This window comes from Tamandua tetradactyla, chromosome 12, assembly GCF_023851605.1.
Source record: "Tamandua tetradactyla isolate mTamTet1 chromosome 12, mTamTet1.pri, whole genome shotgun sequence".
NCBI classification, from domain to species: Eukaryota; Metazoa; Chordata; class Mammalia; order Pilosa; family Myrmecophagidae; genus Tamandua; species Tamandua tetradactyla.
Window position 1 is genome coordinate 37,176,127 of NC_135338.1, and position 14,391 is coordinate 37,190,517.

The 14,391-nt window shown below is 43.3% G+C and overlaps 1 protein-coding gene across 8 annotated transcripts in view; it reads left to right on the plus strand.

Annotated features, from left to right (window-relative positions):
* The first annotated feature begins 2,303 nt into the window (after window positions 1-2,303).
* ADCK1 (aarF domain containing kinase 1) overlaps window positions 2,304-14,391 on the plus strand; it is a 179,631-nt gene continuing 167,543 nt past the window's right edge. For 6 of the 8 annotated variants that reach the window (XM_077123210.1, XM_077123207.1, XM_077123209.1 and 3 more), the window contains exons 1-3: window positions 2,304-2,383; window positions 8,950-9,095; window positions 11,373-11,456. In XM_077123210.1, coding sequence (XP_076979325.1) covers window positions 8,961-9,095; window positions 11,373-11,456 — 219 coding nt within the window. In that variant the 5' untranslated portion in view covers window positions 2,304-2,383; window positions 8,950-8,960. The remainder of the gene's footprint in view (window positions 2,384-8,949; window positions 9,096-11,372; window positions 11,457-14,391) is intronic. The other 2 variants (XM_077123208.1, XM_077123214.1) reach the window with 2 other exon arrangements.

A 14,391-nucleotide genomic window follows, 5' to 3' on the forward strand; every position in this document is an offset into this window, starting at 1 on the left:
GCAATTATCTTCTTCCAGTTGTGGCTTGTCTTTTATTTATTTATTTTTTTTGTGATGTCTTCTGGTTAAGAGTTCTTACATTTGATGTAGTCCAAATTTCTTAAGCTTTTCTTTTAGAGTTTGTGCTTATGTTATTTAATAAGCCATTTGTTTTGGTTTACTAATGCTGCTGGAATGCAATATATCAGAAATGGATTGGTTTTTACCCAGGTGTGCTGGTTTGAAATGATGTATGTACCCTAGAAAAGCCATATTTTAATCCTAATCCCATTTTATAAAGGCAGCCGTTTCTTCTAATCCCTATTCAGTATTGTATGTTTAAAACTGTAATTAGATCATCTCCCTGGAGATGTGATTTAATAGAGAGTGGTTGTTAGGCTGGATTAGGTGACATGTCTTCACCCATTTGGGTGGGACTTGATTAGTTTCTGAAGTCCTATATAAGAGGAAACATTTTGGAGAATGAAAGAGATTCAGAGAGAGCAGAGAAGAACGACACGGCCACGAGAAGCAGAGAGCCCACAAGCCAGAGACCTTTGGAGATGAAGAAGGGAAACGCCTCCTGGGGAGCTTCATGAAACAGGAAGCCAGAAGAGAAAGCTAGCAGATGATGTCTTGCTTGCCATGTACCCTTCCAGCTGAGAGAGAAACTGTGACTGTGCTCACCATGTGCCTTCTCACTTGAGAGATTAACCCTGAACTTCATCAGCCCTCTTGAACCAAGGTATCTTTTCCTGGATGCCTTTGATTGGACATTTCTATAGACTTGTTTTATTGGGACATTTTCTTGGCCTTAGAACTGTAAACTAGCAACTTATTAAATCCCCCTTTTTAAAAGCCATTTTGTTTCTGGTATATTGCATTCTAGCAGCTAGCAAACTAGAACACCATGGGATTTATTAGGTAACAAATTTACAATTCTAAGGCCATGGAAATGTCCAAATTAAGGAATCAAGAGGATACCTTGACTCAATCATGAAAGGTTGATCATGTCTGGGCTTCCTCTGTCACATGGCAAGGCACATGGTGATGTCTGCTGGCCCTTTGATCTAGGGTTTTATCGCCTTCAGCTCCTTGTTCCACTGGCCTCCTCTCTAAGTTTCTGTCTGTCTCCAAGTATCTCCAAACGTCTGTCACTTTGTTTCATCTCTCTGCTCTGTGTCAGCCCTGAGTTCTCTCTCATAAAAGGCTCCAGGAAAAGATTAAGACCCACCTTGAACGGGTGGGGTCACAGTTCCACAGAAACAACCTAATCAAGAAGTCCCATCCAGCAATAGGTCTGCTTCCACTAGATCGAATTAAAAGAACATGGTTTTTCTGGGGTATGCAACTGCTTCAAACTAGCACACCTTATCCTGTGATCATGATGTTTTTCTTTAAAAGTTTAATTTTACCTTTCTCATTTAAAGTCTCTAATCCACCTGGAAATAATTTTTGTGTCTGGGGTAAGTTAAGGGATGCAGCAGACAACTTGTCGTCTCAGCCCCATATACTGAATAGTCCATCTTTTCCCATTGATGGATAATGCCAGCCTGCCATTTATTAAGAACCCATTTATGCCCGAATTTGTTTCTGGGCTCTCTAGGCTATTTCATTGATTCCCTTCTGCCTCTACTGTATTAACACCACAGGGTCTTAATTTTTTATAGGTCTACAGTAAAGGTTGATGTATGGAAAGCAAGTCCTGAAAGATGTTATTTGCCAAGTGTGTTTTGGCTATGCTTTGACCTTTTTTTTCTATACCAATTTTAGATTAGCTTGGGAAGGTCCAGAGAAAATCCAGTTGGAAATTTGATTGGATTTGCATTCAATTGCTAGAAGAATCCCCACTTCATAGTGCAACAGATGTTTGCAGAATGAATGAATTTCTGATGAATGTCTCCAAAGTACATCTTATAAACATTTGACAAATAGAGGCCAATGACAAATGAATGAGGACCAAAGATAACTAAGATTAACCAGCATATCTTAACTAATCAACAACTGTTCGGCGAATTTCTTCCTTGCCAACTTCTTCTAATACCATACTCAAAATATGAAAGCCTACAAGTCTATCGTCCATTAAACACCAATGTGTGATCTATTTGGGATGCCTCTGGGGAAAAGTTTTCAGCAGGATTCCGCGTCTGAGGCCCAGGCAAAGAAACAAGGCCACCTGACTGATAAAGCGTAACCTTTGGCTTCCACTTATAGAGCAGTCCAGTTGGACTGCGGTAGTCCTTTGGCCCTTGTCCCCGTGGATTAGGGAACCCGGAAGAACTACAAGTCCCGGCAGGCCGCGCGGCGCCTCGGTTTAACTAAACGCAATCGGGGTGTGGCGTAGAGAGAGACCTTCCTTGCGAAATCCCCGCTACTGGGTTGCGGCGGCCCGGCTTTCGTCCGGGTGAGTAGAAGTACCCCGCTGGAGGTCAGCCCAGAGCCAGGGCAGACCCGGCCGCTAGGGCAGTGCCACGCGAGGAACGTGGGAGGAGCCTGCGTGGCCTCGCTGGGCTCCTACCCTAACTTTGGCCGCTGCCACCGCCCCCGGAGCCGGTAGGAAACCCCGGCTCTGTGACTTTGTCACCTGGGACGCGGCGCGCGGTCACGTGGCCCGGGTGACTGGCGGTGCTCCGCCCCCTCGGCGGAGACTCTCCATCCTGGCGCACGCCAGGGCCAGTGGGGCCACAGTGTGGACTGTTCCTTCGGTGGCACCGTCTTGCGTGCGTCCAAAGTGGTGGGCTGGAGGAGGGCCGCAGGTGGCTCAGCCAGACGCTCTCATCTCCAGGTGGCCTCGTGAGCTCCGGAGCAAGGCAGCAGGCGCGTGGTCTGAATAAGACCTCTTCCTGGGCGTGGGACACACGCCTGGACGCTCCTCATCTCTAACGCGTTGCAGAGCTCTGCGCTTCCAGCGCGCGCTATACCTGCGTGTTTCTTATGGCCGGTGTGTGAATAGCCTTTGGAAGACGCCTAGTACGGCCCATTCCTTGGGTTAAGTGGCCTTACTTTCTATTAACTAGAAAGTCATAAAGTTCAGCCAGTAATTGATTGATCACTTCCATGGTTCCTGTCACTTGGTGGGTGCTCAGGAAATATTTGCCTAGTTGAGAAATTACACTTTGTGCCTTCACACATTTTCCTCAAACACTTTCTTGTTGCAGAGATTCTCAAACTTTAGCTTGCATCAGAATCACCCAGAGGGCTTGTTAACAATAAAGAATACTTGATCTCCTCCCCAAAGTCCTTGATTCACGGACCACGAATTGGCATTTCTAACAAGCTCCCAGAAGATGCTGCTCCTGCCACTGTTTTACAGGAAACATTCCAGTGAAGTGGATGCACCAGCTCTTTACATCTGATTATGGGTCTTTTTTATTTTAGTTTTTGTTTTTTGTTTTTTTTCACATGGGCAGGCACCGGGAAGCAAACCCAGGTCTCCAGCATGGCAGGCGAGAATTCTGCCACTGAGCCCCCATCGCCCTGCCCTGATTATGGGTCTTTTTGATCCTTGTTGGTCAGTTTTGTACTATAACTGCAAAAGTAGTTATAGTAAATGTGCTTATTACTTTGTACTCTGTTTGTTCCTTCCAGGCCTACATTACTTAAAATTAGTTTTTCATGTCGTCTACACTTGTGCCATTTTTCCAGGTGACATCATGATCTATCTATTTATCGTTTGCTTGGCCATTTGTCAACAGCCCTCATGGATTTGACATTTGCCCTCTGCTGGGAAAGCTTGTAGCTTATTCTTCTCTGATATACACTAATTTTCTTGTCAGACAAGGAGCATATAAGGGAAGAATAGGGTCCAGATCTCTGGGTTTAAATTTCTATGTTGGACAGACACCAGTGGCTCACCTCTGGGCCCAACAAGAATGGCCCTGTTGGTTCTCCATCCCTTTGCTCTCTTGGTTGGAACACACATACTGGAACCATGTTCTGGGTACATTACTTATTAGTTTCCTGGCCTTGTTTCTTAACTTTTCTAAAATCCAACTTCCTTCTCTTTAGAATGAGGCTGTTATAGAATGTAGTTCTGCAAGTTAAATGAGATCTTTAAGTATTTAACTCTCTTATTGACCCTTATGCCATTTTCTTCTCTTACCTGCTGCTCACTCTTTGCCCTTGGCTGCCCACTCTTTTCCTTGAGTCTCATTTTTCCCAGGATACACTTAATGAAGAATTTTTATTCCTTGCCTGGGAGAAAAAAAGAAATTTTCTTCTCCCGTCTACTCTGGGACCTTGGCATCAATCGGGCTTCTTTACCTAATCAAATATTTATTTGAGTACCTTGTTGATATTGGACATCAGGAATGAGAGTGTGATTAAAATGTAGTTCCTCCATTGGGGTGCATCACAATCTGATGGCCAGGGCAGGCAGCGTGCCTTTTCAGGCCACCTAGATGGGCCCTGGGCGCTGACAGTCTTTTCAGACTTGAGCTATCTTGTATCTACCTTTTTTTGCTTTTTGTCCATATCAGTGACCAGGTTACCCTGAAGCCCTGATCACTCTCTCTGAGAGTATTTTGGGTATGTTTCTGGTCTTGAGAGGACAGAAAAGAAGGAATCTTCTTCTATCTAGTGGTCTCTCTAGGACCTGGAGGAGGCTATGGCTACCTTTAAGGGATTAGTGCAATTAGAGCCCTAGGTGCCTTTCCTCTGAGGCCATTCTCACCTAAGCACTAAGCAGGGAGAGGTGATTCCAGGCTTCTGTTCTGGAGTGTGGCATGGGGAGGGGGCTGCAGAAAGAGTATACTACTGTGAGGATGTACCTCTGTTGGACCCAGTCCAGCCTTAGATGGGTGATAATTGAAAAAGCCTAGCTGCTTACTGACCTCCTTGAATGTCAAGTAAATGATTGGTTTCCCATTTAGTTCTGACCAGGGGAAGGGCATTATTTTGTTGTTGTTGATATGAACTTCCCTTTTGTAGGACATCCCAGTTTTACCACCCACCAGGGTGTTTCCTGTGGTCCAGTGTGATGGATGCCATTCTGATCATTATTTGGCAGTAGAACAGCTGTGTAAACTTTGCAGTTCTCCTGAATGTTTCCTAGGCTGAAATGAGCTGTTTCTGGAGAGGAGCGCTGGTTGATTTTGTGATGTGCTATTTCCAGTGCTTCAGCCGGCTCCTTCCACCTGCCTGGCACTGCTTGAGGGTAGTAGAGGGTCAGAAATCATAGTCTCTGCCCAAGGTGGCTGATGCAGTAACTCATGAGTGCTGGTGCAAACCTTGGTGAACGGTGTCCAGGTGTCCCTGTCAAGGAGCTCATGTGTCATAAAGAGAAAGGCTGAGTGTTTGGAGTGGGAAGGCCCCATTCAAGCCCTTACTCTACTGATAATTTCCTGACTGAGCCCCCTGGAGCAGATCACTCACCTTCTCTGTTCCTTGGTTTTCTCATTTGTACCTGGGGATGGTAATCATATTTGTCTTGTCTCAGTGGGTTGTGTGGAATATCTAATGAGATAATGAGTGTGAAAGGGCTTTGTAAAGGTTAGTTACTGCTAATATTATTAGCTAATGGTTACATTTAGAATATTGGTGGTCTCAGACGCCTGTAAATTGTGTGTACTGTGAGAGGTAGCTCTGGTGAAAGTCAAAAAGGCAAGTAAACAGAATGGGGCAGGTGATTCATTAGCAAAGCGTTTAATAATGAAAGGTGTTTTCATCGACAGACATATTTCACAGCTGATAAGGTGTTTTAAAGTACCCAGAGGGAAGTAACTCATTTGCATTGTAAAGACTTAACTGACACTTTATGAAGAGTTCCACCTCCAGTCAGTTCAGAGACAGTTCGGCTCCTGTATCTGTTTCATCTATTTCAATTTCTATCTCTTTTATTATTGAGGACATCTGCATGAAAACCAGGTCTTGGAAGTTGGGTCTGCTTTGCTGTGGTTTCCATGCCCAGAGGTACTTTCAAGGCCAGGTGTGGCCTCTGCCCTGGGTATGTGATTCTAACTTGGGCCCATGTACCTGGCTCTGCACAGGCCTCATGTGGTGTGGTTTTGCCATTCATTATCATTCATTCAGTAAGTACATTTGGAGTACCTACTATGTACTAGGCTGAGGTTTGGCACACCACAACCCAAGGATCAAATCTGGTCAGACCCATTATTTTACATAGTTCAGCGGCCTCTTTTGCTCTGCCGCTCAGAGTTGAGTAGTTGTGAGAGAAGTGTCAAGGTCTGCAAAGCTTAAAATATTTACTATATGGCCTTTTATAGAAAAAGTTTGCCAGTCCCCCTGTTCTAGGCAGAAAGAATAGCAAGCACAGGCCAGAATGTACCTGGCATGTTAAGAAATAGCCTGGAGGCCAATGTGGTTGGAATGGACTGAGCAAAAGGGAAAGTAGAAGGGGCTGAAACCTAGAGAAAAAAGGCAAGTCATATCATGTAGGGCCTTGTAGACCATGTGAGGGTATTTGGCTCTTCATCTGAGTGGGGCAGGAACCACTGGAGACTTTAGAGCAGAGGAATACATGATCAGACCTTAGTTTCCGTATTAAGAATAGACTGGGGAAAAATTTACTTGGTCACTTATTCAGGCATTCATTAAATCACTTATTTTTCAGCAGACTTATTTAATTTTTGATTTATTTGTTAACCAATTCTACCCTTTGCATCAGGTGGAGGAGGTAGATATAGGGCCCTTATAAAGGATTTATAGGATTCAAAATATAAATTTTGAGTTGTAGTCTCAGAAGCAGTACATAATGAAACTGGAAAGAGAAGAGTGATTAATTCTGAGAGATCAGCTCACAGAAGGCTTCATGGAGGAATAAGGAAGTATTGAATGTGGAGGGACATTTTAGGAGATGAATCTGGAAAGGTGGGCTGGGATGAGAATGTGGTGGCCCTTGAATGCTAGAGAATTTGGACTTTGGGGTAGGTGGAGGGGAGATAGGAGTGCTGTGAATGGACTATGGATTAGGAGGAGGATGGTAACTTGAGTAGCAGTGTGAAGGTTAGCTGGGAGGCAGTGAACTGGGTTTGGAAAGGGAAATGGTTGAGCAGTTCAGGCTAAATATGATGGCCCCCTTTATAATTGTGCCATATCCTGGTCATTGAGATACTAGGAGTTCTACATAAGAAAGGAGAGGAAAGGGAGCGCAACAGGGAGGACAAATAGAAAGCATAAAATAAGACGGTATATTATAGTCAATGCAAATACCCAAGTCAAAGTGATCAAACCATGCTCCTTTTATCTACCTTATCAACAGACGAGTAAAACATATGGAATAAAAATAAATGATAGGGAGAACAAATGTTAAAGTACATTTAGATTGAAACGTTAGTGATCGATGAAAGGGAGGGGTAAGGGGTATGGTATGTATGAATTTTTTTCTGCTGTCTTTTTATTTCTTTTTCTGCATTAATGCAAATGCTCTAAGAAATGATCATGATGATGAATATGCAACTATGTGATGATATTGTGAATTACTGATTATATGTGTAGAACGGAATGATCATAAGTTAAGAATGTTTGTGTTAGTTTGTTGTTATATTTTTTAAAAAATTTAAGAAATAATAAAGAAAGAAAAAAATTGAAAAAAAAAAAACTGATCAAGGTAAAGCCCAAAGGGCATCCAGGTAAGCCTGGCTAAGCTTATGGGTTTCATAGTCGGTCAGACTTGGTTTCAAATCCTGGCTGTGCCACTATGTATTATCTTAAATGCAAACAGAAAAAAAGCAACTAAATGCTGTTTAGAGAAACAGTATAAAATGTAAAGTCAAAGTAAAAGGATGGAAAAAGATATACCTTAGGAATACTTTAAAAAATATCAGCATGGCTATGCTATGAGACATAGACAAAATAGACTTTAAAGGAAACGAAGACAAGGCTATTTCCAGCAACAGTCTTCATATAAAGGGGAAACAGAGGCACAGAGCAGAAAGGTTATGGCCACAAGACAAAGTGCTAAGCAGAAGCAGACAGAATGATTACTGAACCCTCCTGCTATGTCTGGGCAGGGCTTGCAGGCCTAGTCCAACTCGCGGGTTGCCTGGTGGTGCACTTCTTCTACGTGGAACTGCTTCCCTGGCTGCTGTGGGGTGATGATGGATTTTAATTTGATAGAGAATTCTCAGAAATTGAAGGGGAATCAGCCCATTTGATACAATGGCTTCAAAAAGTGACTTTGCAGCCATCTGGTGGGCTGAGCGGGTGGAAGCAGGTGGGCAGGAGGCATCAGAGGGGCGGGGAGCCACTTGGCGCCACTGGTCAGGAGAGAGACCCTGTGGAAGCATGCGTTTGTTTAAACGGATCAAATCAGTAGGTGGACCCTGAGCCCCTGACCGTCAAGCATTGTGTGGGCCTGTGCGGAACGAAGCAGTGACAGCCATGGTATTTGCCCTCAACTCATTTCTACTGTAACTGAGATAAATATTTTGAAAATCAGCCAATTGTGGAGAGCTTATCTGGCTGCTTTGACCAGTTGCTTTTTTGAGTTTGGCCTGAGCACTTTTGACCTAGGCCTAGGATGCCTGTGTATACAGGGTGGTATATTGATAGTTACACGTAATAATGGTTAATAGCTCTGTGCTTTCCCTAAGACAGCTTCCTTTTGTCATTCTGTATCCCCTTGTCCTCTTTGTTTTTGTTCAGTACCTGATACCTCCTGATATTCTGATATATATCTATTGCTTCTTATTTGTCACATCCTCCAGGTTCTGACTTCCACGGGGCAAGAACTTTGTTTTATTTACTCTCTCCCTGGTGTCTAGAAAAGGGCCTTATACTGACTTTGAGTTGACTCGTACCAGGTTATATATATATATATATATATATCATTTTATTCTAACCACCTTTAGGGTAGGTATTGTCCCTGTGCTACAAATGAGGAAACTGAGGATCAGTAAGGAAATGACCCAAGGTCAGGCACCCTGTTAAGTGGCATAGCTGGGATTTGAACTCAGAGCTGACTATGAAATCCTTAACCATTGCTCTCTCTCTCCTTTCTACCTTCTGCAGGGTCAGATGCTATGGCCAGAAGGGCACTAAAATTTGTCTCATGGACCAGCATGGCTCTTGCTGCCTCTGGCTTCTACCTTTACAGTGACAAGTACTTGGATCCTAATGATTTTGGTGCCGTCCGGGTGGGCAGAGCAGTTGCTACGGTAGGTTTTTCCCATGGAGGGTGGCCGAGGATCTGCAGTGTCACTTACATGTGTTGATACATATAGCGGATGAACATGCTGGGTCCACATCTGTGGCGATGCATGTTTTCCCTTACCTGTGCCGGAGCTCCCTGTACACAAACATATGCATGGATATGCATATTCATGAATTCCTGTGCTCACCACCTCTGCCATCCTGAAGAAGTAGAATTGGGTTGCACAGCATCTCTGTTCTGAAAACTTTCCCTTTTGAATTCTGTGTCTGATTTAGTGACAGGCTCAGAAGGGTTATGCTTCTCAGCAAACATGCGTGGAAAGAGGTCTTTGTGGCTTTGATTAAATTCCATCAGAGAATGTGAACTTTCTCAAATGAGTTGATATGAATGGTTCCTGAGTCAGAACTCACAGAGTGTCTTAGGTCAGAGAGAACTTTGTTCCTCTCTGATCCCTAAACTCACAGAGAATCTGAGTTGAATATTTGACCTTTAGAGTTTTCCCCAGTGGCTCAGTAAGAACATCATCCTGGTGTGATCATGTCCCCTTAACTCTGCTGAAAGTGGCTCTCTCAGACTTTCCTGTATAATTGCTCCATTGGTGAGAGCTTGCCACATGCATCATGCTCTCTTCCCTCCATAATGTGCTGCAGGATGAGTGCATCCTTTTTTCTCCTTGATGTAGGTCCATTCAATTTTGGTTGTTGTCTAAACATTTCCTTAATACTCAGTGTTGTCCAAATGTTCTCCTGAGCCTTGCTGAGAGAGGAGGCCACCTCATGTGGTGCCTACCTTCTAGATAAGCTGTTTTATTTTAGAGTCACAGACTTAAGATGGACAAATAGACTTTGGATAAACAGGGTATGGAGTATGAAATAATTCCCAAGTATTTTCCCCTTTTTAGGCCCAGCCTCATATTATACACTTTGTGGTGTAGAAATGAGCTGTCTCACCCAGTGCCAGCCCTCAAGGGGCTCCTGGGTGAGGAATGTACACATGATTGGGTTAGAAACAATCTAAAGTTCATTGTGCCGAGAGGAGTGACTTAGATGGCCACTGTTCTGGGACCTCCTCTAAAGGAGTGAGCACTGAGGGCTGAGAGTCAGAATGAGTATTCTAGAGGAACCGGGGTTTGAACAAAACCATATGGATTTAAATAGTTGGAAAAGAGGGAAGAAGCTATTAAACAGAACTTTATAAACCAGTTTCTAGGCTTTAAATTCGTTAAAGTCTAGGATTCTTGTCTTTTTTTTCCAATGTGTCTCCCACATATATGTATTTCTATTGCTGTATATACAGACACACAGAGGCAGAATTGTGATATGTATACTATAGGGAATTTTGTTCACAACGTTTTTGTTTGTTTGTTTGTTTATTCTTTTTGGGTTGGGGTGGGGGGTGTAGGGAATCGAACCCTGTTCTCCTGCATGGCAGGCGAGAATTCTACCACTGAACTACTTGTGCACCCCTTAGGACTCTTGTCTTGATTGTCTTTGTGTATTGGTCAGTGACCATATCTTTCTTTCTTGTTTGGTGCATAACAACTATATGTCAAGTGGATTAAAGCATTGGGGTTCCACACAAAGGAAAACACTCCTCTCGATATCGATCCTGTCAACCCCTTAACTTCTAGGGTCCACTGTTGCTTAATTCTAAAAAATGTTTTGAGTTATATAACCCCCAGGGCTCCTCTATGCCTGAGCTTGTAATTTTCTGATTCACCAAGAATAAGGGGACTTCTTGAGTTTTGGGCAGGGTGCCCAGAATCAAAACTTATGCTATTAGAGCAAATCAGTACATACATATGAAATAAGGCTTACTTGTGATGCAGAGAGGTAGTGGGGTAAGTTTATCTAGTAGCATTCATTCAACTTGTATTTGTTGAGCATTTACCTGTGTACCTGGCACTGTAAGAGGCACAGCATGTATACTGGTGAACAGCAAGGACAGGCCCCGGCCTTAATAGATTTACACACTAGTGAGGGGAAAACAGTCCAGAAACAAGGAAGCAAATGAGCCAGCTCCATTTACATGATGCTTTGTATTAAGTAATTGAGAGTTCCTGGTGGGTGGGGGCTTACTTTGTATTGGGCTTCTGTGCAGAGGTGGCATTTGCTCAGAGCCCAGAATGACCGGAAGATGCCAGCCATGCTAAGATCTGGGGGCAGAGCATCTTAGGGGTGAGACATACCAGCCTGTGTCTGGGGCCTGCAGCTGCTGGACTTGGGCAGAGGAATAAGATTTGATGTCTGGGTGCTAAGCCTTCCCCTCCCTTGGTTCACAGACAGTGGTCATCAGTTATGACTACCTTACTTCCCTGAGGAATGTCCCCTATGGCTCGGAGGAGTACTTGCAGCTCCGATCTAAGGTAAGAGATCACGGGGACCCATCTGAGCCAGAGCAGGACTGGGTATGTCCTGAATCAGCTGCCAGGCCAGCAGGCTTCCTGTGAGTGGCTGGAGGTGGGCAGGGCCAGGTGGGATTGAGGCTGGGGTCACTGGCAATTGAAGGTTAGGGAGGAAGGAGGGCAGGACAGACTGTCTCCTCATCCCCTTGGAGGCATTTCAGTGGTGGTGGGCTGGGATGCCAGGCCAACGTCAAGCTGGCTTCCATGGTGCTGAGATGATTAATCTGCAGGAAGGCTGCTGGGGAGGGTGATGTGTGTTTTTGGGGAGTGCAAGTGTCTGGGATGACTCAGGAGGGAAGTAGGCTTTCCCTGAGATAAGGCTTCCAAACTGCTTTGTCAGGCAAAACCCAATTGCAAGAGGTTAATTGCTTTCCTATCTTCTGAAACTGCTGGGGCCTCTCGTGGGTCTGACTAGAGCTGTCCCTATGTGAAGCAGGGTAGTTGATTTTGATGTAGCGTCTAGATATCCCTGGGAGGGGAGTTCTGGGAATTAAGCAAGAGGGCATTTTTGTGGGATGTAGGTTGGGTTTGGGGTCAAGTGTAGATACCATTGGCCCCTCCAGAAGGTAGTTTGTGATGGGTAGTCCTGTTGTGTCTTTGCTTAGGCCATCCCTCGGCCTGGAATGCCCTTTGCCTTTAGAGAATTCGTAGTCATCTTTCCTGACTCAGCTCAAACCCCTCCTTCTGTGAAGCTTTCCTTCCCAACCATCCTGTGTGGAGGATATAATTAATTTTTAAATTTTTATTTAAACTTTTCATTATAGAAATTCGTAACCATCCACAAGAGTTGAGAGAATAGTATAATGAACCCTAATGGAACTGTCATCCAGCTTCAGAAGTTATCAACATTTTGCCAATCTTATTTCATCTACTCCTTTATTTAGTTGTTTGTTTGTTTTTGCTGAAACATGTAAAAGTAACTCTCAGACATCATATTATTTCACCTGTAAATACTTCAGTATGTATCTCTAGCAGATAAGCATCTTTAAAAGAACATAACCACAGTGCCATTATCATACCTAATGATGTTATTCGTTAATGTCTTCTGATAGCTGGTCCATATTCAAATTTCCCTTGTTGTCCTCCTAAGGTCTTTTTTGTTTTATTTTTTTTAACTTTTTTTATTGTGAAATATAACGTATATATAAAAAAGCAGTATGTTTCCAAGCACATTTTAACAAGTAGTTATAGAACAGATTTTTAAAATTAATTTTTAATTAAAAAAACAACAACAAACGCAAACATACTTAACTTTTGATCATTCCGTTCTACATATATAATCAGTAATTCACAGTGTCATCACATAGTTGCGTATTCATCATCATGATCATTTCTTAGAACATTTGCATCTATTCAGAGAAAGAGATAAAAAGAAAACAGAAAACAATTCATACATACCATACCCTTTACCCCTCCCTTTCATCGATCACTAGCATTTCAATCTAAATTTATTTTAACATTTATTCCCTCTATTATTTATTTTTATTCCATGTGTTTTACTCGTCGGTTGACAAGGTAGATAAAAGGAGCATCAGACACAAGGTTTTCACAATCACACAGTCACATTGTGAAAGCTATATCATAATACAATCATCTTCAAGAAACATGGCTACTGGAACACAGCTCTACATTTTCAGGCAGTTCCCTCCAGCCTCTCCATTACATCTTGACTAACAAGGTGTTATCTACTTAATGCGTAAGAATAACCTCCAGGATAACCTCTCGACTGTGTTTGGAATCTCTCAGCCATTGACACTCTACTTTGTCTCATTTCGCTCTTCCCCCTTTTGAAAGGTTTTTATGGAACAGATTTTAAAGTTTGGTGTGGGTTTCAGTTCCACGATTTTTTGTTTTTTCTTGTAGCTGCTCTAAGACACTGGAGACCAGCGGAAATATCAATATAATGATTCAACAGTCATACTCATTTTTTAAATCCTATCTTCTCTGTTACACTCCTTCTCTTTAAATAACATATATACATAAAAGCAATAAATTTCAAAGTACATTGCAACAATTAATTGTAGAACAGATTTCAGAGTTTGGTATGGTTTGGAATTCCACAATTTTAGTTTTTACTTCTAGCTGCTCTAAGGTACTGAAGCTAAAAGAAATATCAGTATAATGATTTACATGCATACTCATTTGTTAAGCTTCACCCATATTTTATACAATTGGATGCTGGAGACTCACAAAAGGGGAGTAATTAGCCCAAGTTTACATAATTAGCAAGGGGCAGAGACCCAAGCCAAGGCCTCCTGTCTTCCAGGTTTGTGGTCTTTGTATAATAGCATGACTTCTTTGTGAGGAATGTATGGTTTTCAGGGCAGAGATTGTGTCCCGTCTTACTGCATCCTCAGCACTTAGTGCAGCTCCTGTCAGGAGCTGGCTCTCAGTAAATAGCCACCCATGGGTGAGTGGACAAGTGAATGGTGGCTAAACGAGCCTTGTTACCCAGTAAACCAAGGCAGAAGCCTGCATTGCAGGGAATCTGAGAGAAGCCTGACTGAGGAGGCATTTGGTAACTGCCTGGCATGTGGTTGGTAAGTGCTGAGCGTTGGACCCTCTTCTCTTCTCTGTGGGTCAGTCCCTTCCCTCAAGGAACTTAGAAATGAATTTGGAAGATAAGACCTATATTATGCAGGTGAAATGGTTAAATAAGGAGGAAAGCATAGGATTAAGGCTCAAATGACCTGAAAAGGGTATGGAGAGAGAGGGAAAGAGGCTGTCGTGGCCTGGAGGCAAAAATTTCATGTAGGATGACTTCCCGATGTCTTTTTGTTTGGGGGGGGGGGGCGGTGGCGTTGGTGCATGGTCCGGGAATCAAACCCAGGTCTCCTGCATGAAAGCTGAGCATTCTACCACCGAACCACCCGTGCACCCTCCCAATGTCATTTGT